Source organism: Odocoileus virginianus, chromosome 2, assembly GCF_023699985.2.
Source record: "Odocoileus virginianus isolate 20LAN1187 ecotype Illinois chromosome 2, Ovbor_1.2, whole genome shotgun sequence".
Classification (NCBI taxonomy): Eukaryota; Metazoa; Chordata; class Mammalia; order Artiodactyla; family Cervidae; genus Odocoileus; species Odocoileus virginianus.
The window spans coordinates 58725760-58749679 of NC_069675.1; the positions used below are offsets into that span (position 1 = coordinate 58725760).

At 36.7% G+C, this 23920-nt stretch overlaps 1 protein-coding gene across 9 annotated transcripts in view; it reads right to left on the reverse strand.

Moving 5' to 3' along the window:
- WDPCP (WD repeat containing planar cell polarity effector) overlaps nucleotides 1-23920 on the reverse strand; it is a 273308-nt gene that overhangs the window by 147144 nt on the left and 102244 nt on the right. For all 9 annotated transcript variants that reach the window (XR_011492660.1, XM_070480150.1, XM_070480148.1 and 6 more), the window contains 4 exons: nucleotides 21641-21688; nucleotides 20772-20816; nucleotides 19140-19210; nucleotides 18802-18861 (listed from right to left, as the gene is read on the reverse strand). Coding sequence is in view for 8 of the 9 variants with exons in the window: in XM_070480150.1 (XP_070336251.1) it covers nucleotides 18802-18861; nucleotides 19140-19210; nucleotides 20772-20816; nucleotides 21641-21688 (224 nt within the window). In the remaining variant the exon portion in view is untranslated. The remainder of the gene's footprint in view (nucleotides 1-18801; nucleotides 18862-19139; nucleotides 19211-20771; nucleotides 20817-21640; nucleotides 21689-23920) is intronic.

Genomic DNA, 23920 nt, shown 5'->3' on the forward strand with positions numbered 1-23920 from the left:
GAGCATTTGTAAATGCTTGGAGGAAGGACATAAACAACTGTTGACTGTGCTTACCACGGTGAGGGTAGTACTCTGAATGTTTATCTGCTTGTATTGCATGCCATTTAACAATGTTAAGGAATCAATTTATTATTTTAAAATTAAAACCTTAAAAGTGGGAATAAAGATCACCACTAAATTCTTATAAAATTCCTTTGCTTTGAGAATACTATTTTTAATTTTCACCTTTGCCCAGAAATTTCAAATCCACAGGTAAATTCTGCCAATACTCTCAACTTCTCTCAGATCTACCGTTTTTAATATAACTCCTTGTCCACCCTCTTTTTACCAGGACCACACTCAAAAGATGCCCTTGACACCTTCCACTTCTCCTTCCCCACAGTACATACTAACAGCATGAATGTAAAAGGGTATTTCCCAAAGTTTCCTCCACAAAATAGTGATCTTTGAAGATACTCCAAAGTAAGCTTGGAAACATTATATATGACAGTCTCTTCTTGGGGCTGATAATAGCACTCCCTAAGTAAATTTAAACACACACATATACACACACACTCACACCTAATGTACAATAGGATAATATGGTAGCTTTAAGCATAGCAGGATTCTTTTAGGATTAGTATTGTTAAACTGTTACTACAATGGAACTTTCATTCAAATTGATGAGGCAGATAGTAATTAGATGGTCACACAGTGAAGTGTAAAACTGCAGTGAGCATCAAGAAGTCCATGGTATAACAGCACATAATAGGGAATACAGCTCATCAGGGAAGGCTTCCTAAGAAAGGGGTAACTCAATGTCAGAGACCTAAGGATAAGAATGTGTTACCTCAGTGAAAGGAGGAGCAAAGGGCATTCAAGGCAGAGCTAAGAATAGTTTGTGCAAGGGCCTCAAAGCAGTAGAAAGCATACAGAGCATAAGCAATGGACAGAAACCTGGTATGGCTGTGGCACTGAAATTAGAAAAGAATTTGGTAACAGATGTAATTAAAAAGATAGGTAGGTTGGGACCAGTTCAGTTTAACCTTTAAGAACAGTGTCATGCTGTAATTTTTTAAACTGAATTTACTGATTTAATTTTTGGAAGAAGTAACACATCCTTGTAGTTCCAAAAGAAAATGACAACAAATTATACAGAGGTATACAATTTCCTACCTTTGTATCCCTCCTACCTCTTCTCCCCTACCCTGCCCTAGTTCACCAGTTTCCAGTTTCTATCTATTCTCCAGAGTTATAGAAGCGTTTGAAGCTGGAAAGTAACAGATTTGCTTTTAAAAAATCATTTTGGCTACAGGGTGGAGGACAGACTGGTGGGAGCAGGTGGAACAGTGAAGATGAAGACACGTTGAAGTAGTCAAGAGGGAGATGGAGAGAGGTGGCTAGAGCTATGAGGGAAAGGCTAGAGACCCTCTGGCGGAGAAGAGTGACTTAGGAGATAAAATCCAGTAGAATCAGAGATTAGTTGACTATGTGGCAAGGGGAGGAAGGAGAAATGGGTAAAGAAGAGGTTAATTTCAAGTACAGACAGGTGGCTTCCAGGTTTCTGGTTTCCATAAATAAAAGGAAGACAGGCTGTTTACTGAGATTGAAGCGGTAGAAGAGCAACAGGTAGAGGGCTCTGAATTTCGTTTTAGAGATACTGTGTTGCAAACACCTCTGAGGCACCGAAGGAGAGAGATTAAGTAGGGACTGGATTAATGACTGGAGCGCAGGGGCGAGGCCTGAGCTCTAGAGAGAAGAGGTGCTGAAGCTCTAAGGATAAGCTGGATATCCCAGGAGTTCAGAGTAAAGAGGAGAGGACATTCAAGGACAGGAGAAAGAAGCACAGGCCTTGAAAGAACAGAAAAGAATACTGGAGAGGTAGGAAGAAGACTAGAAAAGTGTCATGGAGAATTAATACAAAAAAGTATTTCAAGAAAACTGGCGTGGCAGGTAGTAATGAATCCCCTTGTGTATTTAAGATTATGCCTTTAAAAAAATAGTCACTAAATTGGATTTAGTGATAATGGAGGGTTTTCTGTAACCTCAGTGTAAAAGGTTTTCAGTGTAATCAGGAGAACAGTATGGCCGAAGTTGGTTAAATGCTGACTGAGCAATAGAGAAATGGAGACTCCAAACAGAAATTCTTTTGAGAAATTTGATTCTGAAGAAAAGGGATAAGACATGGTGGTATCTGAGATGAATGTTATTATTATTATTTTTTTTATTTTTTTGCTTAAATAGAAAAGAGTATTTAAGTTGACCAGGAATCTCAAGGGATTCCAAATGGTCAAAACAATTTTGAAAAAGAAGAACAAAGTTCTCATACTTCCTGATTTCAAGACATAGCACAAAGACACAATAATCAAAATAGTGTGGTACTGTCAAAAGACAGATCTATAGACCAATGGAACAGAATACAGGGCCCAGAAATACACTCTCACAAATATGGTGAAAATGACCTTCAACAAGAGTGCTGAGACCACTCAATGTGGAAAGAATAGTCTCTTCAACAAATGGTGCAGGGTAAACTGGATATCCACATTCACAAGGGAGAAAATGGACCCTTATCTTACAGCATACACAAAAATTAATGCAAGGTGGATTGAAGATCTAGACTCAGACCCAAAACGATAAAATTTCTTGAAGAAACCATGAGGGAAAAGCCTCATGACATTGGATTTGAAAATGATTTCTTAGATATGACTCTAAAAGCAAAAACAGACAAAAGCTTAAAACTTTTGTGCATCAGAGTACACAGGTTAAGAGTGAAAAGGCAACCTACAGAGTGGGAGAGCGTGTCTGCAAATCATATATCTGACAAGGAGTTAATATCCAAAATAAACTTTTAAAACTCTTAAAACTCAACAACAAAAAAATTAAATAACTCAATTAACAAATGGGCAAAGGACTTGAATAGACATTCCTCCAAAGATGATATACAAATGGCCAATAAGCATATGAAAAGATGCTCAACATTACTAATCTTTAGAAAAATGCATATCAAGATGCATTTTTCTATGACAAATATCATAGAAATGAGAAATTATCTCATACCTACAGAATAGCAACTATCAGGGGAAAAAAACAAAAAATAGTGTTGGTGAAGCTATGGAGAAACTAGGACCCTTGTGCACTGCTGGAGGCATTATAATATGGTGCACCTGTGGAAAACAGTATAGTGGTTCCTCAAAAAAGTAAAAATAAAACTACTATCTAATCAGCAATCCCATTTGTGGGTATATAGCTAAAAGAAACCAATGTCTCCAAGAATATCTGTACACCCATGTTCACTGCAGTATTCACAACAGCAAAGAGAAGGAAGCAACCCACATGTTCATCAATGGATGAACAGATAAGCAAAATGTGGTACATCCATCCAGTGGAATATTATTGAGATTTAAAAAGGAAGACAATCCTGTCACATGCTACAACTTGGATGAACTGTGAAGACATTATGCTGAGTAAAGTAGGCTAGTCAAAGAAGGACAGATACCGCATGGCTCCACGTACATGAGGCAGCTAAAGCAGTCAGGCTCACAGAAGCAGAGAGGACAAGGGTGGTTGCCAGGGGCTGGGGACAGAGGTAGCGGAGCTGTTGTTTAAGTGCATAGAGTTTCAGTTTTGCAAAATGAAAAAGTTCTGGAGATATTTCACAACAATGTGAATATACTTAATGCTACCAAACTGTACAGTTAAAAATGTGTTAAGATGGTAACTTTTGGTTTTTTTGTTACAATAAAAATTGTTTAATTTAAAAATTTAAAGTTTATCGGAAAGGTCCATTTGACAGAAAGGAAAAATTTAATTATTTCTAAAAAAGCAGGTATTTGTACCAAAAACTATTTCTAAGCATTTTACATATATTAACTTAATTCTTATAAAAAAACATATGAGTTAGATATTTTTATCTCCATTTCATAGTACATGAACTCTGGCACAGACAGGTGAAGTAACTTCCCCAAAGTCACACAGCTAATAAAGCCAAGACATGATACTGAGAAAAATGCAACAGCTTGTGCTTTCTACCAGTATGCTGTACCTAAGAGAAGGAATAAAATCAGGTGGGATTCTGAGAAGGCCAGAGGGGATGGGATCCAAATCTATGCCAGAAGATGAGTGCAAGAGTATTCCCTTTTCTCCACACCCTCTCCAGCATTTATGGTTTGTAGACTTTTTGATGAGGGCCATTCTGACCGGTGTGAGGTTATATTTCACTGTAGTTTTGATTTGCATTTCTCTAATAATGAGTGATGCTGAGCATCTTTTCATGTGTTTGTTAACCATCTGTATGTCTTCTTTGGAGAAATGTCTATTTAGGTCTTTTCCCCACTTTTTGATTGGGTTGTTTGTTTTTCTGGCATTGAGTTGTATGAGCTGCTTCTATATTTTGGAAATTTATCCTTTGTCAGTTGTTTCATTTGCTATTATTTTCTCCCAATCTGAGGGTTTTCTTTTCATCTTGCATATAGTTTCCATTTCTGTGCAAAAGCTTTTAAGTTTAATCAGGTCCCACTTGTTTACTTCTGTTTTTGTTTTCGTTATCCAGGAGGTGGGTCACAGAGAATCTTGGTTTGATTTATGTCATCGAGTGTTCTGCCTATGTGTTCTTTGAAGAGTTTTATATTTTCTGGTCTTACATTTAGGTCTTTAATCCACTTTGAGTTTATCTTTGTGTATGGTGTTAAAGTGTTCTAATTTCATTCTTTTACATGTAGCTGCCCAGTTTTCCCTGCATCATTCATTGAAGAGGCTTTAGAACAGATCACCAGCCCAGGCTGGATACATGAGACAAGTGCTCAGGCCTGGTGCACTCGGAAGACCCAGAGGAATAGGGTGGAGAGGGAGGTGGGAGGGGGTATCGGGATGGAGAATACATGTAAATCCATGGCTGATTCATGTCAATGTATGACAAAAACCACTACAATACTGTAAAGTAATCAGCCTCCAGCTAATTAAAATAAATGGAAAAAAATAAAAAATTAAAATTAAAAAAAAAAGAAATCTTTATAGTGCCCTTGACCAAAAGAAATACCAGAATTTAAACAACTAAATAAGTATTTATGTCCCAACAACTTGGTAGTCATTTGAAACGTAACACACAAAGAATCAAAGAAAAATACCTTTACTTAATCCCTAGTAGGTGTGCATATTTAGAATTTGGACACCACATGCATATTCGCAATCCCTGGAATCAGACAGGATACTCTTAATCTTGTGTTCTATGCTAATTGTTGTGTGGTATTGGCTTTTTATCACAGTTCAGTTCAGTTGCTCAGTCGTGTCCAACTCTTTGTGACCCCATGAACCTCAGCATGCCAGGCCTCCCTGTCCATCACCAACTCCCGGAGTTTACCCAAACTCATGTCCATTGAGTTGGTAATGCCATCTAACCATCTCATCCTCTGTCGTCCCCTTCTCCTCCTGCCGTCAATCTCTCCCAACATCAGGGTCTTTTCAAATGAGTCAGCTCTTCAGATCAGGTGGTCAAAATATTGGAGTTTCAGCTTCAACATCAGTCCTTTCAATGAACACCCAGGACTGATCTCCTTTAGGATGGACTGGCTGGATGGCCTTGCACTCCATGGGACTCTCAAGAGTCTTCTCCAATACCACAGTTCAAAAGCATCAATTCTTTGGCACTCAGCTTTCTTTATAGTCCAACTCTCACATCCATACATGACTACTGGAAAAACCATAGCATTGACTAGACGGATTTTTGTTGACAAAGTAATGTTTCTGCTTTTCAATATGTTGTCTAGGTTGGTCATAACTTTCCTTCCAAGGAATGTGTCTTAATTTCATGGCTGCAATCACCATCTTCAGTGATTTTGGAGCCCCCCAAAATAAACTGAGCCACTGTTTCCACTGTTTCCCCATCTATTTGCCATGAAGTGATGGGACCAGATGCCATGACCTTAGTTTTCTGAATGTTGAGCTTTAAGTCAACTTTTTCACTCTCCTCTTTCACTTTCTTCAAGAGACTCTTTAGTTCCTCCTCACTTTCTGCCATAAGGGTGGTGTCATCTGCATATCTGAGGTTATTGATATTCCTCCCAGCAATCTTGATTCCAGCTTGTGCTTCCTCCAGCCCAAGGTTTCTCATGATGTACTCTGCATATAAGTTAAGTAAACAGGGTGACAATATACAGCCTTGACGTACTCCTTTTCCTTTTTGGAACTAATCTATTGTTCCATGTCCAGTTCTAACTGTTGCTTCCTGACCTGCATACAGATTTCTCAAGAGGCACATCAAGTGGTCTGGTATTCCCATCTCTTGAAGAATTTTCCACAGTTTATTGTGATCCACACAGTCAAAGGCTTGGCATAGCCAATAAAGCAGAAATAGATGTTTTTCTGGAACTCTCTTACGTTTTCAATGATCCAATGGACGTTGGCAATTTGACCTCTGGTTCCTCTGCCTTTTCTAAAACCAGCTTGAACATCTGGAAGTTCATGGTTCACGTATTGCTGAAGCCTGGCTTGGAGAATTTTGAGCATTACTTTACTAGTGTGTGAGATGAGTACAATTGTGAGTAGTTTGAGCATTCTTTGGCATTGCTTTTCTTTGGGATTGGAATGAAAAGTGACCTTTTCCAGTCCACTGGCCACTGCTGAATTTTCCAAATGTGCTGACATATTGAGTGCAGCACTTTAACAGCATCATCTTTTAGGATTTGAAATAGCTTAACTGGAATTCATCCCCTCCACTAGCATTGTTCATAGTGATACTTCCTAAGGCCCACTTGATGTCACATTCCAGGATGTTTGGCTCTAGGTGAGTGATCACATCACTGTGATTATCTGGGTCGTGAAGATATTTTTTGTATAGTTCTTCTGTGTATTCTTGCCACCCCTTCTTAATATCTTCTGTTTCTGTTCGGTCCATACCATTCCTGTCCTTTATTGAGCCCATCTTTGCATGAAATGTTCCCTTGGTATCTCTAATTTTCTTGAAGACATTTCTAGTCTTTCCCATTCTATTGTTTTCCTCTATTTCTTTGCATTGATCACTGAGGAAGGCTTGCCTGTCTCTCCTTGCTATTCTTTGGAACTCTGCATTCAAATGGGTATATCTTTCCTTTCTCCTTTGCTTTTGGCTTCTCTTCTTTTCACAGCTACTTGTAAGGCCTCCTCAGACAGTCATTTTGCTTTTTTGCATTTCTTTTTCTTGGGGATGGTCTTGCTCCCTGTCTCCTGTACAATGTCATGAACCTCTGTCCATAGTTCATCAGACACTCTATCAGATCTAGTCCCTTAAATCTATTCATTACTTCCACTGTATAATCATAAGGGATTTGATTTAGGTCGTACCTGAATGGTCTAGTGGTTTTCCCCACTTTCTTCAATTTAAGTCTGAATTTGGCAATAAGGAGTTCGTGATCTGAGCCACAGTCATCCTGGTCTTGTTTTTGCCGACTGTATAGAGCGTCTCCATCTTTGGCTGCAAAGAATATAATCAATCTGATTTTGGTGTTGATCATCTGGTGATGTCCATGTGTAGAGTCTTCTCTTGTGTTGTTGGAAGAGGGTGTTGCTATGACTGGTGCGTTCTCTTGGCAAAACTCTATTAGCCTTTGCCCTGCTTCATTCTGCACTCCAAAGCCAAATTTGCCTGTTACTGCAGGTTATTTCTTGATCTCCTACTTTTGTATTCCAGTCCTCTACAATGAAAAGGACATCTTTCTTGGGTGTTAGTTCTAAAAGGTCTTGTAGGTCTTCACAGAACCATTCAACTTCAGCTTTTTCAGCGTTACTGGTTGGGGCATAAACCTGGATTACTGTGATATTGAATGGTTTGCCTTGGAAACGAACAGAGATCATTCTGTCGTTTCTGAGAGTGCATCCAAGTACTGCATTTCAGATTCTTTTGTTGACTATGATGGCTACTCCATTTCTTCCAAGGGATTCCTGCCCACAATAGTAGATATAATGGTTATCTGAGTTAAATTCACAGCAAGCTCTAAAAAGCCAGCTTCATACTTATATAACATCCTCAAAAGGAATGTATTGTGTTCTAATGTTGAAAATCTGCTCTACCTGGAGCTACTTATCTGTGCAGTATCCAACAGAAGTCTTGTGTTTTTCTTGAAATTTTAAAATATCCTGCAGGATTCCTGTGAATTCACTATAATCCCCAGGGTGTCTACTGTACAGACTGAGAACTGTGGTCTACATAGAATGTGTGGCTTCAGACAAAGGAAATCTCCTATTATGGAAGAAGGAGGGATACAGATACAGAGAGATTTACATGTGTTTGGCACACAGTGGTAACTGGGATCTCACAATTTAACCTAGGATTCTACTTAGACCACGGAGAATACCAAATGATAGGTACTTCATCGTGAAGAGCTGCTGTGAATGTCTTATATACAACACTATTTTATGAGAAGTATAGTTACAGCTGCTTTTAATTTCATAGTTTCTTAAGTATATTGTATAAATACTACCTAGTAGTTTTATATTTTTAACCTTATTTTGAAAAATAACGGGTATATATCACAATTGGCAAAAGCACTTGATGTGTTTTCTCTATCAGTTATTTTGGCATATATATATAACATAATATTCTCAAATATCATGAATGTAAAGTTGATGGGTTCTCACACCCAATGTTATATACTTAGTTTACATGTATATTTCTAATTTGTACATTCCAAATAGTGTATCTAATACAAAGTTCTAAAGCTGAAGTCATATTTTAAGTTTCTGTATAAAAACTCAGTACATGTACTCAAATATAATGCATTAAAAGTCTTCTCATTAGCTAGCTTTTGATATAAAATGTCACTCTCCTTATACAAGAGAGGCATTAGATTATTTAGATTTTGAACTCATTTAGGTTTATACACATTTACTATTAACCATAAGTGGACGTAAGTGAAAGTGTTAGCTGCTCAGTCGTGTCCAACTGTGACCCCATGGATGGTAGCCTGCCAGGCTCCTCTGTCCATGGGTTTCTTCAGGCAAAAGTACTTCCCCTTCTCCAGGGGATCTTCCAGACCCAGGGATCGAACCTAAATCTCTTGCACTGCAGGCAGATTCTTTACCATCTGAGCCACCAGGGAAGCCCATAACTGGATATATGAAGGAAATTCATAGTCCTGAACTGGCTTCCTTTGTGGCAAAATACCTTGGAGCTCCCAAAAACATTATTATATTCAAATGCCAAAGGCGAAGGCAGGGAATTATGACTTTCTTTAAAAGAAATGTTTTTAAATGAAAACAATTAATAAAAGAGAAGAAAAAGACCATTTATGAAAAGAACAGGAAGGAAATATTGATTGATAATACAAAGACACATTATTAAGAAGATCAAAATTTTCTTTGTATCATAATCAGGTTACAAAACTGAGCTCATATATTACTATTTAAGAGTAAATAGTTAATGTAAATGTGAATTATCATAGGTCATTAAACTTTGGATTGAATCAGTCAAGATACACTGTAAATTTTCTATTTATTGTGGAAAGGAATAATTTTTTTTTTGCCTAAGAAAGTATTAGGGCACGATATTAAGATTACTCAGGTATACACCTGAGTACAAGATTATCGTGCATACACAAAAATATAGGTATACACTCTTGATGGCCATGGACGTGCATCACTCAGAGCTCCGTAAGGATGAACGAAGGCTGGGAGCACAGCTGACTGACAAAGTCCAAATATTTCCCAGGTGGCTACTAGCCAATGACTGAGCATGGTGTGGTACTAGTCCAACAGGGGACTCCCCTAATGAGCAGGTTTGGTTCAGGAACTCTCCTGTGGCTGAAGCTTTCTGAGCAACATGCTGCAGTCTGAGGCTCTTTATAATCCAGTCCCTTCTTCTCCTTGCTTAGTGTTCAGACCTCACAGTCAAAAGGATCTCCCACCTGATTCCTTCCCCTTTATCTTTCCCATCTCCCCATCAATCACTGCAGTCCTAGTACTATCCTGACATCTGCTTCACAGAAGCACACTGGGCATGTTTAAAAACTATTTCAATTGAAAACACACACACATAAATTGTTAAAATGTCAAAGAATACTTGGAATTAAAGCAGCTGTTAACTCTATTCCACCACAGCCTCTCATCCCATGCTCAAACATAACCAATCAACTCTTGGTCATTTCTCCTGATTCTACCATCCTATTTCCAAATATGTATGTCACTTAGAGTTGCATTCAGAAACCTTAAAAAAAAAAAAAAAAAAGTAACAGAAACCTAAAAAGTCATTACTTAACCAAACAGAAGTTTGCTTTTCCTCACAGAACAAGAAAGATGGCATTAGGCTATCCATGGGTGAAAAGACAGTTTCATGACATCTACAGGTACCAGGCACACTTTTCATCCCCTCTCCCTTTATTAAGTAGCTTTTGGTCAACATTACTCCAGCGATTAATTTTTCCCTTTTCAGGACCAATTTTCCTACTCCTATTTGCTTACCAACAGAAAGAGAAGTTATTTCTTACATCTAAAAGAGAAATAAAAACCCCTTTTAACCCCAACTCTCTCACAAGTGCTGTCCTATTTCTCCATTTTCCTTTATAACATTATATTTTCTAATGTTATAAACCCCTAATTTCTATCCTCCCATATTCCTTAAATACATTCCAGTCAGGCTTCCACCCATACCATCTACTGAACCTGCTCTTATCTAGGTCACCAATGACCTCCGTGCTCCTTCCAATGGTCATCTCAGCCAACTTGTTACTGGTATGTTACATACTTAAAAGCTTTCTTCCTGAAATCTCACTTCCAGGGTGAAGGGAAAAACATTCCCTTCAGGTGCTCCACCTCTTCAGCTACTCCTCATTAGTCTCCTTTCTCCACCTCTCCTTTTCTCTCTCTCTCCAGTCCCCAAAGCCGGAGGACCCAGAACTCAGCTGTTCTGCCTCCTTCAGTTCTGTCTACACTCACTCCCTGGCATTCTTCAATGAACTCCTGGCTTTACTACCAACTGCATTGCCGTCTCCCAAATTTCTATCGCCAGCCCAAGCATTTCTCTAAACTACAGATTCGTATACCCAATTGTCTTCTCTACTTGAATATCTAATAGGCATTTCAAACACTCATGTCCAAAACTGAACTCTTGATATTCCCCTCAAAAATGCCTCGTCTCAAGCTTCACCAACTCAGTAAATGTCCATTCTCCTAATTGCTCAAGGATTTTTATTCTCCACATTTGACCATCAGCAGCATCTGGCCACTTCTCACCACTTAGCTGCTCCATCCAGTCAAAACCACTGTATGTCTCACCTGGACCAGGGCAGCAGCCTTCTAACTGATGGTCCTGATTTGATCTTTGCTTCCTTCCATTTGTTCCCATCAAAAGTGCCAGTTACCCAGTTAAAAAGTATATCAGATCGAGTCCCTTCTCTGCTCAAAACCCCTCAAGACTTTCTAATCACATTTAAGAGTAAAAGCCAAGTTCTTTCAAAGGCCTGGAAAGCCCTATGTAACTATTGTCTCATTTCCTCTCCAATCTCAATTCCTACTACTCTTCTCCTTGCTCATCCCACTTCAGTCACATTGACTCTCTGCTGTTCTTCAAAACATGCCACATATATTCCCATCTCGGCACCTCTGGAATCCTCTTCTCCAGATACCTTCTGTGGCTTGCTCATTTATGTCTTAATCACATGGTGTCTTTCTTGGTCACCAGATATCAGGCCCATCCTGCCCTACCATCTCCCACACATACTTCCTATTTTTCTTGCTATATTTTTCTCTAACAGTTTTTATTACTTTCTTATATACTCAAAATGTTACTTGCGCATCTTTTCTTGATTGTCTGCCCCATTAGAACTTAAGTTACAGGGGAATAGGAATAATGGTCATTTTCATCTGTTTTATTACTCACTGGCATCCCCAGCAATGAGAATTCTATCTGGCATACAGTAGGCACTAAATATATATATGCCTTGAGTGAAAGAATGGTCAAAAAGCAGGCCCCTTCAGGCATATTTCAGATCCAGACTCTAAGAGCAAAAGTTGAAAATGCACATCCCTGATGAGTCTAGCATAATACATAGGTATAGTAAGTACATGTATTTTATATGTAAAAATATATTTAAAGAATGCAATATTTGTACAATATTTTGCTTTTCTGTAAGCTGTCAGTGGGTCAGTGGGTGGACATTTTATTGTTAACGTCTTAAAGACTAACTTCTGAGTATGTTCCATAGCACACATGAGAACTTCTCATACCGAAAATGAGCAGTAGACGAGTTTCAAATGTCTCAGCCTGTTGAAGACATATTTTTGGATGGGGCAGTGGTCTGTGGAAAATGATACCTCCAATTTGAATGTCCTACTCTGCCCTCATAGGAGGCAGTAAAGTGCTCTGTGGAGCCTGGAAGTCCCAGGCAACAGAAAAAGTTGGTAAAAACATGCAATCTTTCTTTAAAATTCTGATATTTTGCTCACTATAAGTCTTTGGGGGAGCATTAATTCTGATTTTAAAATACTGTACAGAAATGTTACTTTTAAAAAAGTAAGCTTTCTTGTAAATCCTACCAGGGACCTCTGCTTACTCTGACCAAAAGTGCCTCCTAGGGTCACCTCTAGTTTCAAAAGCAACAGGGAAGCTAAATACTTTAAGTTGGTCATTTTGCCACTCTGAACAATAGGGTCGGTTCATAAGACAAATGGATATTGGATAAGCAGCTAGCAATGTCTTCCACGTATGTTATTTCTTGCATTAATCATTACTTACTGATTTTTTATCAGTAATATTTAATTATCCTATATATTTTATCTCTTATTAGATGTTACTATTATTATTATTAATTCTCCTAGATCAGATCAGATACCAGATCTATCAGTTCCTTTTCTTCCCTCCCTCCAACATCGCTAAGAGAACCTTCTGTATCCTGCCCTAATTTGGCCCAGCGGCTCTCTAGACCTAAGGCACAGTCATCCTAAGATTTCATTTCTCTCCTGTGTAAGTTTCTCCATTCCCTGAATCCTAAGAATCTTGTTTCTTGGTTCATTCTGTTGCTTTAGAGAAGCATATCTTCCAGTAACTTCCTGAGAAAAAATGCATGGCAGGTAGGCAAGATTTTCTGAGCACTAACTAGCCTGAAAAATGTACTTGCTTTAATGTCAATCTGGAATTCTAGAAACAGAATTCTAGGCTAAAGATCACGTCCCTTCAGAATTTTGATTCCACAGTCTTCTAACTCCTTGTGTTGCTATTGAGAAGTCATGTCTGATTCCCATTCTTTTGTATGTACTTTTACTTTTTTTTTTTTACTGTGAAAACTTTTTGGATCTTCTCTTTAACTTCAGTTTTCTAAAATTCACATTATATACATTGATATTAATCTTTTTCAACCACTGAGTCCTTTCAAACTGGAAACAAACATCCTCCAGTTCTGGGAAATTTTCTTTTATTACTTTTGTTGTTTGTTTCCTCCCTCCTATTTTCTATCATGAGTAAGATATTGGATCGACCTGCTACTCTAATATTTCTATTTTATATTGCCTAACGTTCACTACTGTGTTCTTTTGTCACTCTGTTCTGCATTATAGGGATATTTTACTAATAATTTTATCTTTCAATTCTTCTATTAGTTTTTCTATCTATGCTGTCATATTTTTAATTTGCAACAGCTCCTTTCCTTTTCCTTGAGTATTCATTTTTCAAATAGCAACCAATTCTTGTTTCAAAAATTCAAGAATTTCTCTTATTTCTCTGTGGGAAATAACTTTAATTCCCTGAATTTAGTTCTGTCTATAGAACCTTACATGGAACAACTGACTGGTTCAAAATTGGGAAAGAAGTACAAAAAGGCTGTATGCTGTCACCCTGTTTATTTAACTTATATTTGGAGTACATTATACGAAAGCCTGGGCTGGATGAATCACAAGCTGGAATCAAGATTGCCAGGAGAAACATCAACAACCTCAGATGTACAGATGATTCCACTCAAATGACAGAAAGTAAAGAGGAACAAAAAAGCCTCTTAATGAGGGTGAAAGAGGAGAGTGAAAAACTTGACTTAAAACTCAACATTCAAAAAACTAAGATCATGGCATCTGGTCCCATTACTTCATGGCAAACAGATGGGGAAACAATGGAAACAGCGACAGACTTTTATTTTGGGGGGCTCCAAAATGACTGTAGATTGTGACTGCAGCCATGAAATTAAAAGACACTTTCTCCTTTGAAACAAAGTTATGACCAACCTAGACAGCATATTAAAAAGCAGAGACAGTACTATGCCCACAAAGGTCCGTCTAGTCAAAGTTACGGTTTTTCCCAGTAGTCATGTATGGATGTGAGAGTTGGGACTATATAAAGAAAGCTGAGCACCAAAGAATTGATGCTTCTGAATTGTGATGTTGCAGGAGACTCTTGAGAGTCCCTTGGACAACAAGGAGATCCAACCAGTCTATCCTAAAGGAAATCAGTCCTGAATATTCAATGGAAGGACTGACGCTGAAGCTGAAACTCCAGTACTTTGGCCACCTGATGAAAAGACCTGACTCATCTGAAAAGATCCTGATGTTGGGCAAGATTGAAGGCGGGAGGAGTAGCGGACGACAGAGGATGAGATGGTTGGATGGCATCACCGACTCAATGGACATGAGTTTGAGAAAGCTCTGGGAATTGGTGATGGACAGGGAGGCCTGGCGTGCTGCAGTCCACGGGGTCACAAAGAGTTGGACATGACTGAGCAACTGAACTGAACTGGGAGTAATAATCTACTTTGTTAGAGAGGGATCCTCTAAGTTACAGTGAGAGATAAGCCTCAGTGCTAGAGGAGGGAAGGAGCAGGGGAAGATCTCACCATTGCAGATACAGACTCTTAACTTAATCTCTGTTATTTTCAGCCTGGGCATCTTACTTCTACTCTTGTGTTCAGCATCTTCAAGTCCGGAAACCCCCTAGTTTGTTGTTTTCAGAAAATAATTATCCCATTTCATTTGCCTTTTGCACAAACCACCTCTGGTTTTCATGTTTTAGCCTTGACTAGATTATGCTGGCAACTCAGCTCACACTTTATACACATTTTTATTGCCTCCCACAATGGTGGCACTAAAGTGCCTGTCAGTAAATACTGTGTGATGGGTTTTGTTATAAATAAAATGCTATTACTAATAATTGTAACTTAAAACCATGGTTTGTCAGTTATTGTTTTATGACAAAACCAAAATTGGTTTTCATACAAGTTGTTGAAATGAAAGATCAGGTAATGATACAACTGAGGAAGTCATGATTAAATGAGCTCCATAAGGTCACAGTTCATCTGTGACAGGCTTGGAAAATAATTTCTACTTTTACATAGCCTGTCAAGTAATTTATTATAAGAACTTAAAAAGAAAACTATCTTTTCTTGGCATTTTAAAATTGTATCAGAAAATGTCAAACAAATATAGAATGAAATCAGGGTAAAGATGACTATATCATACTTCTATAGTTGAATGTATATATGTGATTTAAACAATTTAACCTAAAATCAATATACATGAAGCTAAATCTATCTTAATAATTATATTCCTTTTAACTACTTATGTAGTAATCTGAAAACATGAATGTGACTTAAAGAACAATTTAAGGAATTAAAAATTTTCACCTCAGCAGTGTACAATTTAATAGCACATTAATGCTGAAACTATTATTCCCTAAGAATAGTTTGGAAAATCGATTAAGAAATTCAAAGCAGGAAATTATTAAACATTTTCTCAAAATAATTTTAGGAGACCATAAAAACAGTGAGAAATATATGTGATAGCTAGTAAAACTACAACTCTAAATTATATCTCACTTTTTATTCATTTCAAACTAGGAATAGGTACAGTCTGAAAAACCAACTTCAAAAGACAATTTCATAAAGAATGTATGTATAGGTAAGTCTAGATTTATAAACTGTTCTGAATTTACAAGCAGAAGGAATTAGTTTTTAAATGGTACAATTTATGTGTCACTGAATCAACAACATGAACTTAGCTTTGATATTAAAGATACCTATTTAAAAAAAACCATTCATCAGAGGGAAAAATCCAGGCTCAGATTGCATCTTCTGAAATTCTTTATGTTGTTGTAGATGCCTTGCTAAATCCTGAACAATTGAAACTTTGGAAGAAATAAGGATCCCTTGAAAAGAAGATAACCATGAGAAACTCCATATAGCCTAAATTTGTCTCTTTCCTGGGGGAGAGGGGCAGGTGGGGCTAAAAGATTTACATTAGTTAAGGAGTGGCCACAGTCAGAAACTGAAGAGTACAACTATGTTTAGCACCACGATACTGAGGAACTTTTTCCACTTCTTTTCTAAGAGTTACAGAATATTATGTTGTGGTCAACTGCTGCCATTTTAGGGTTAAATACATGGAGAAATTATTAATAAAAATTTAAGCTCATGTTATCTTTAGAGTCACCACACTAGATAATGCACAAAAAAGGGGACCCCCCAGGGAGAATCTGTAGAGATGGTTTGCTTATTTTCCAACTAACAAAAGGTTAAGGGGATCCTTCTGAAAATTTAGCTTGAGCACCAAATTTTTAATTTACTGTCCTACTAGAGATCTTTAAGAATAAGACAAACATATTTTCAGAAGACCTAGCTAATAGTCCTGTCTAGAAACTGAGGAAGTGGGTGGATAATACTAGGAGGTCTTTCAAAGGCCTAGAAGGAGAGGGTGGCATGATTTGAGAGAATAGCACTGAAACATGTATATTACCATAGGTAAAACAGATAACCAGTGTGAGTTTGATGGATGAGGTAGGGTACCCAAAGCTGGTGCTCTGTGACAATCTGAAGGGATAGGATGCAGAGGGAGGTGGTGGGGGTGGGTTCAGGATGGAGGGGACACATGTATACCTATGGCCAATTCTATTGATACATGGCAAAAACCATCACGATATTGTAAAGTAATTATCCTCCAATTAAAATAAATAAATAAATTTTTAAAAATAGGCCCTAATGATGTGGAGACTAACCTGGATTTGTGGGCAGAGAAGGTCAAGTTATTTTGTTGAAATATATCACACCAAAGATGTGCTGATATTAAAAGGTTAATTTAAAGAACATCATATCAATCATAGAAAGAAAGTACAAAATATGACAGAACATAACGATAAGTTCCATTGGAAGTGTTAAAATCAGAGTCATTGGTACAACGGCTTAAGAAATCAGTATTATCAGGTTGCTGTAAATGATGACAGTAATTTTATATATATTCTATCATGCAAATTCATTTTCTGAGTTTAATTAATTCAACAGTGAGGGATATCCCTCTTCATATTCTCCCATACACATGTACACACAAACCTGCTTATTAAATTAAAATACAATAAAGTCTATTTTAAACGTATTGCCTACTGGGATGCTCCACTGCATATTTTAAGATGCCTGACAAGTTCCAACTTACCTGTGCAATGGTAAGGGTGGAGGCCATGAGACACACCTCTTGCTATAGGTGGTAGGCTTGCCCTCCGGTCAAGGAATTTTGAACCAGCTTTTAAAGTGAGTAACAACATTGAGAAGTACAATTTAAGTTGTACTAAGTTTAAAACTTTCTGGTACATATTTTGTATTCAAGTTTTAAAGTTTGATTAAAACTTTTATGAAAACAAATTATGAATTTTTAAATAATTTCATCCTTTTCAACAATATCTTAAGTTTATTTTAAGCACTCTTTTCAACAATATCCTAAGTTCATTTTAAGAAGTATTATAGTTCTAAATATTAATTCAGCTTTGTAAACAGTCTCTGAAAAGTTCTAATTGTGATGGTTGAGGAGGTAACTAAAGTCACTTTTCTGAGTAAAAGGAGACTAGTTTAAACAAAAAATGAGGAAACACTAGAGTCCACTAAAATGAGAGTCTATACTCACTTAAATAGTAGATTAAGATAAGTTTGTAATTACTACAAATTCAATGTTGTAGATTTATGGATGGAGCCACAGGTCTAAACTTCAAACAAGGGTAGTCAGACCTAAAATATGTAAATCACATTGTAAACCAGTAAGAATTTGAGTTGATACAGGATATTTAATTCCATAAAATAGCTATAATTATGAGTAGTACCGATGTAACTTCAACTACATGTATGAGTAGAATATGACTAATGACTTTTTATCATAAGCAAGTAACATTTTTCCAGGCAGATAGTATTTTTTAAGCCTATTGACACAGCTGAGACATTTGTCCATTAGTTTGTGATCAGTGGACAAGTGATTATTATGTTCTGAATCTAGACCCATTCAACATGAACCTCACCTTGTCCATGCTTTAACAGTCCTATCCCAAAGAACATTACATGATGGAAATGCTCTGTAGCTATATTGTCTACATGATAATACGTGGTGACTGAGCACTTAAAATGTGGGTAGTGCAACTGAGGAACTGAATTTTTAATTTTAATTATTTTAAATTTACATTTAAATAGCCACAGGTGACTACTGGCTACCATATTAAACAGTGCAGCTTAGAGGATTTGAAAAGTTACAGCAAATGTCTTATGTTAGGTCTAATGCTAGTTGGCTTGTCAATTTCCGTAAGCATGCTGTGCACAAATGCTTACAAGAGTGATCAAAAAACTTTTTCTCCCATGGTCTCACCTTCATTCAAAAATATGATTAAATCTATGAAAAAAAATACCATCTGCAAAAATGGTTATTCATGCTTATAGTGTCAGTACAACTATACTCATTAATGAGGCAGCCTGAGTCAATCAAATGTTAGTTCTAGAATGACTAGAATTCAAACTATGAAATACCTGCTCCTGAAAAGTTTATGTCCATTACCTATCATAACACAAGAATACCAATTACTGCATAGTTTTCAGCTCCACTGGTTAAACACTGCGAAAGCATGTCAAGCCTTTTTACCTGACAGACGTATTTGTTCTTCCATTTGCTCAGCACACACTGACTGTTTTGCATCAGCTCCTGAAGGAAACAGAAAAAGAGAGACTGCAGTTGGCTATACACATTGTCGTTATCAGTTAAAGAGCTTCTGATTCGCAAGCAAAAAAAAAAAAAAAATATATATATATATATATATATCAGCATGCCACACAAAGATGCAACTGTTTTGGAACTCCTCACTGGACAAAAGCAACACTATCAACACCACGAGAACTGATCCTTTATGACAATTAAGGCTGTTGAAAGATGTTTTAAAACAGATTTGTTCGTTGCCATTTTTGAAACTTTTGGAAAGATACCTCCAACTCCTTGAGTGAGTCTCGAAGTTTTTCTGGGCGTCTGTTTTTGAGCGTCCATGGAAAATCTCGTGCTTGAAAACAAAACATGTACCTCAGTTAGCTGAACATGATTTAAAAAAGAAACTCTGCTGAGCAGTGTGCCTTAGGAAGATTAAAATAAAACACCTCCTTAATTGAAAGGAAGTAGCCTTCATTTCCATCATCAAATGACAGTCTTTGAAAGGCTTTGTCATAGAAACAGTATTTTTACCACAAAACAATCTCCATGATCATAATTTTATGATGACAACTAACAATGCTCAGAGAATCCCTGGGAAAGTTTCCGAAGCTTGTGAACCTAGTATGAAACAGTTAATGATCCACTCTTTACCACAGAAGCAAATTTACTTTCATATAAATAATTTAAAAATTCAATACAAAAGAAATTCTAAACTCTGCAAATAATCTATCAGATCTGAAAACTCCTACAAGTAAACGAATAGTGAGGAAAGAAATAAAATTTTAAAAATAATACACAGCAAATGAATTTAAAATTAAGCATCACACATTAAGGATAAAATTGAGGGAAATCTAAATTTTAATAAATTAGACACCAATAGTGCTCTTTTCTATATAAAATAATTCTCTCTAAAATCTACACAATTCAATAATGATAAGCCTTTGCTTTGTTTTAAAAGTAAATGTTATTTAGTAGAATCTCAATGATAGCCTAAAACAAACTAAAAAGTTCTATTTAAAAGAATTAAAAAATAATAAATTCATTAAATAAATAGGTGATATGACACCTATTTCATCACAAAAATGAATTCATCTCTGAATTTTCCTAAACAATTTTATATGTGTGCACATGTGTTTTATGTGCATATATATGTAGTATAAAATATATATAGACATTAAAATTTTTATAGGAGAATGCTGTTTTATTTAAGCAAATCAATGACTTCTATAAACATAATTTACAATGTGCAGAGCATATGTAAAAAGTTTCAAATCTCTGCCACATGTACGAATACAGTATTTTTAAAAACTAAATGTTAACTTGATCATTTAAAATGAGAACAAGTAGAATATTTAGCCCCGCTTATATTCTAAATAAAACAGTCATATTTTAGCCATATTATACTGTAGCCATATTACATATATAACATGTTTATATATTTGAAATTAGTAAAGACTAGAGAGAATAAAATGTTAATACTGATAATTACAAATCTTATTTTCTTACAATGGTTAAAACAAAATAATAACTTAGGTATGATAAGGATAATAAAATGTTAACAGAACCATGGTACACTTAGTTTAAGTATATTAAATAAGATAAATGCAGTTCATTAAGAAATACATAAGCATATATCTTAGTCATAAGCATATATCATAAGCTTATGCTGTTTACATAAGCACATATCTCACCAAAAGTTGAGAGATTTCACTGGTCTAAATCAGAAATTTCTAACAATATAATTCTTACTCATATGTTTATGCACCTAAACAATAGAAATTTATAAGAAATTTGTAAGGAATAACATTTCCTATTTGTACAGACAGCTTAAAAGATGTTTTAAGACAGAATCTTCAGGGATATTAAAATTCCAGTTTTATAATAATTCAAAAAAATATATAAAGTAAACTTACATTCTGCCAGTCTCTGCTTTTCTTCTAAGTTACCATGATCTGTTGCTGATTTTGCATATGATTAGAAAAAAGACAAAAAGGTAGAAATTACTTTTATTATACTTAATTTTTTATGTGCATATGCACATTATTGAGATTAATAAATTATGCTAAATTTTTTAAAAGGCAGTTGGAAAATGCCATAATTTGGATGTTTTCATTTCATGGAAGACTTCCTAAATTTGAAGTGAAAAGGCTTACACAGCACAACGGGTGGGCCAATATCCTGAGTTTGCAATCTCATCAGATAGGGAAAGGGAACTGCAACTGAGCCCAGAACAGAAGCTACTTCAGTCTGTCATCAGAACCATGAAGTCAGCCTATTAACCACCAAGCTAAGCACATGGGATGCGCACACAAGCTCCAATTCAACAGAGACCAAACAGGAAGTAACTCTAGCTGGGAAGACCTTTTGGCCCATCAAGAAACTTCTGGGATTAACAGGATTAATCAGATAAAGAAAATTGATCATTCACTCAGAAATGCCTATTCCAGATATCAGGTAAGGATCCAGGAGACCAGCATTTGTGGAACCCATGCATTAACAATGCCCTCTACTGGGACAGTGATAAAGAAACGAGAACATACTGTCCAGTTATCAGTTTAATCAGAAGTAAAATGAAAATTTCATGTTCTGCTATAACATTTTCTCAATACTGCTTTATTTTATATAAAACAGATATTAACTTCAGCATTTTTCTAAAGAACTGGAGTAAACTTTCTCGAAATTCTAGAATTTAAAGTACATAAAAACAGAGTTTTTAAGTCAGTATTTTATAATTTAGAATAGTAAGTTTATAAAAATCAGTTTAGTAGAACAGATACTTTACCTGATGGTTCTTTCTTGTCGTAATACTGGTAGGTCCCAATGTCTCTATCTATAGAAAGGAAAAATAACATTAGATTACAGTAAAAAGTTGTGGAGAACGAGAAGCCGACAATTATCCGGACATATGTTCGTCTATTCTAGGGATATGCACGAAATGCAAAGTTTATCAGTCCACTTAGAAAAGAAATATACAAAACTAGAATGGCATGAGGAAAGGAAGGGTAAAGAACTGACGTCAAGGATGACCAACTTTTTTCTCTCAAGCTTCCTCTGATATTTTTCACAGGGCACTACCAAAAGGAACTACCACTAAGCAATACCAAATGAAAGTGGCTAGAAGAATTCTGAGCTATGGCTTTTTTTTATTTTTTCTCTGACTTAACTTGAATCCAGAAGGGTATTTGGGGGAAATCTGCAGAAAAGGAAGGATTAAAGGAAGGTCTGGATAAATTATCTAAAGCTTGTTTAGACTCAGAAACCCTTCTGAACCCATTCAAATTCAGATGCTCTGCTGGGGTTACAAAAGTAAAGCTAGGTTTCCTAAATGCTGAAAGAGATTTAACCATGGAATCTGTCCTTGCAGTTGATTTACAGGAGAATAAAATAACTGTGTCCATTTTCTTCCTATCTGTGAACACTGAAATACTTCTTTCTTTGAGGTAACATTTGCTTCCTTCCATGAAAAATAATCCGAGTTACTAACAAAAGGATACAACTATTTCTAAAGTGGAAGCAGTACAGGCTGCCCCCTAGTGACTGACTGCTCTGAACTTTCTCAAACTGAAGGATAAAACTCCTCCCCAAAAAGCTATAATTAACTTCTCCAATACAGTTTTTCAAAATAGTCAATCGTGTATACTTACTGAAGTTCCATTTTTTTCATTATGCCACTAATTGAGACATATAATTTAAAGAGTGCAGTTTATTTCTGTTGGTTATATTGACAGTCTCTAATAAGGAATGCCAGGGAAAGGTCACGGGTCAGGCTCCTAGGATAATGATCTTTTATTTCTTGACCTAGGTGAAGATTTTATGGCTATGTTCACTCTTTGATAGTTCAAAACATATCTTTGTAATCTTTACACTTTTCAATATACATATAATACTTTAATAAAGTGAGTGAAAATCGCTCAGTTGTTTTCAGCTCTTTGTGACCCCATAGACTATACAGTCCATGGAATTCTCCAGGCCAGAATATTGGAGTGGGTAGTCTTTTCATTCTCCAAGGGATCTTCCCAACCCAGGGATAGAACCCAGGTCTCCCACACCGCAGGCGGATTCTTTACCAGCTGAGCCACAAGGGAAGCCCAAGAATATTGGAGTAGGTAGCCTATCCTTTCTCCAGGGAATCTTCCCGACCCAGGAATAACAAAAAGATTCTTGAAAAATAAAATCTAAGAACCATATGCATTATTGTACACAGTCAATATCCTCCAATATTCCATCATTTCATGCATCCAAATATTACAACTCTAGAATAGAACTATGAAGATAACAAGTGGCCATGAATTCTGTGCACAAGTCTGAACTACTGCACTTGGACAAGAGTATGGCTCTTAAAACAAAAGCAGGACAAGATGGGGATACAGAGAATGAGTCTGACATGGTATGTCAGAGCCCTAGCAGGGTGAGAGGGACATTCATAGGAGCAATGGCCTCGTGTTGGCTGTCAGAGGCTGAATAAAGTGTGGAGGACATCTACATACAGGGGGAGCCCAACAAAGGGTGTCAGAACCTACAAAGATATCCACCCAGGGAAGAGAGTTGCCAAAGAGATAGAAGACTGTCTGCATACAGAGTGATTTTAAATAAATAAATAAAGATACGGAAGCCCCAGCTCTCCCACTGTGTGAGAAGTACAAATATAAAAAAGAGAGAACATCAGAATGAACCCTGTGGTGATAGATTAGAATTTAAGGTACTGGTGTGAACTGATGGTTTTCAATATACAGAAGTACAGATGTGAATGTGGATGCAAGTAAGTGTGTATGCATACATACATACATACAGACATACCCTAAGCTCTGGCCACTGACAGTGCCTGGGAGCAACAATACTCCAAGAGCAATGAGTGTACCTGAAGCAAACCTTGGCTTCTAGAAACCATTCTCCTCTAAAAGGAACCAAGCTCCTTAGAGAGCTGGACAATTCTAGCATTGAGGAAGGGGAGGTATCAATATAATAACAGTCTGATAGATCAGATCTGTTATGCCAGAAAGAATGGAAATGCCCAAGTATTGACAGGGACGTGGCACAATGATAAGAGAAGTCAGCTTGCAAG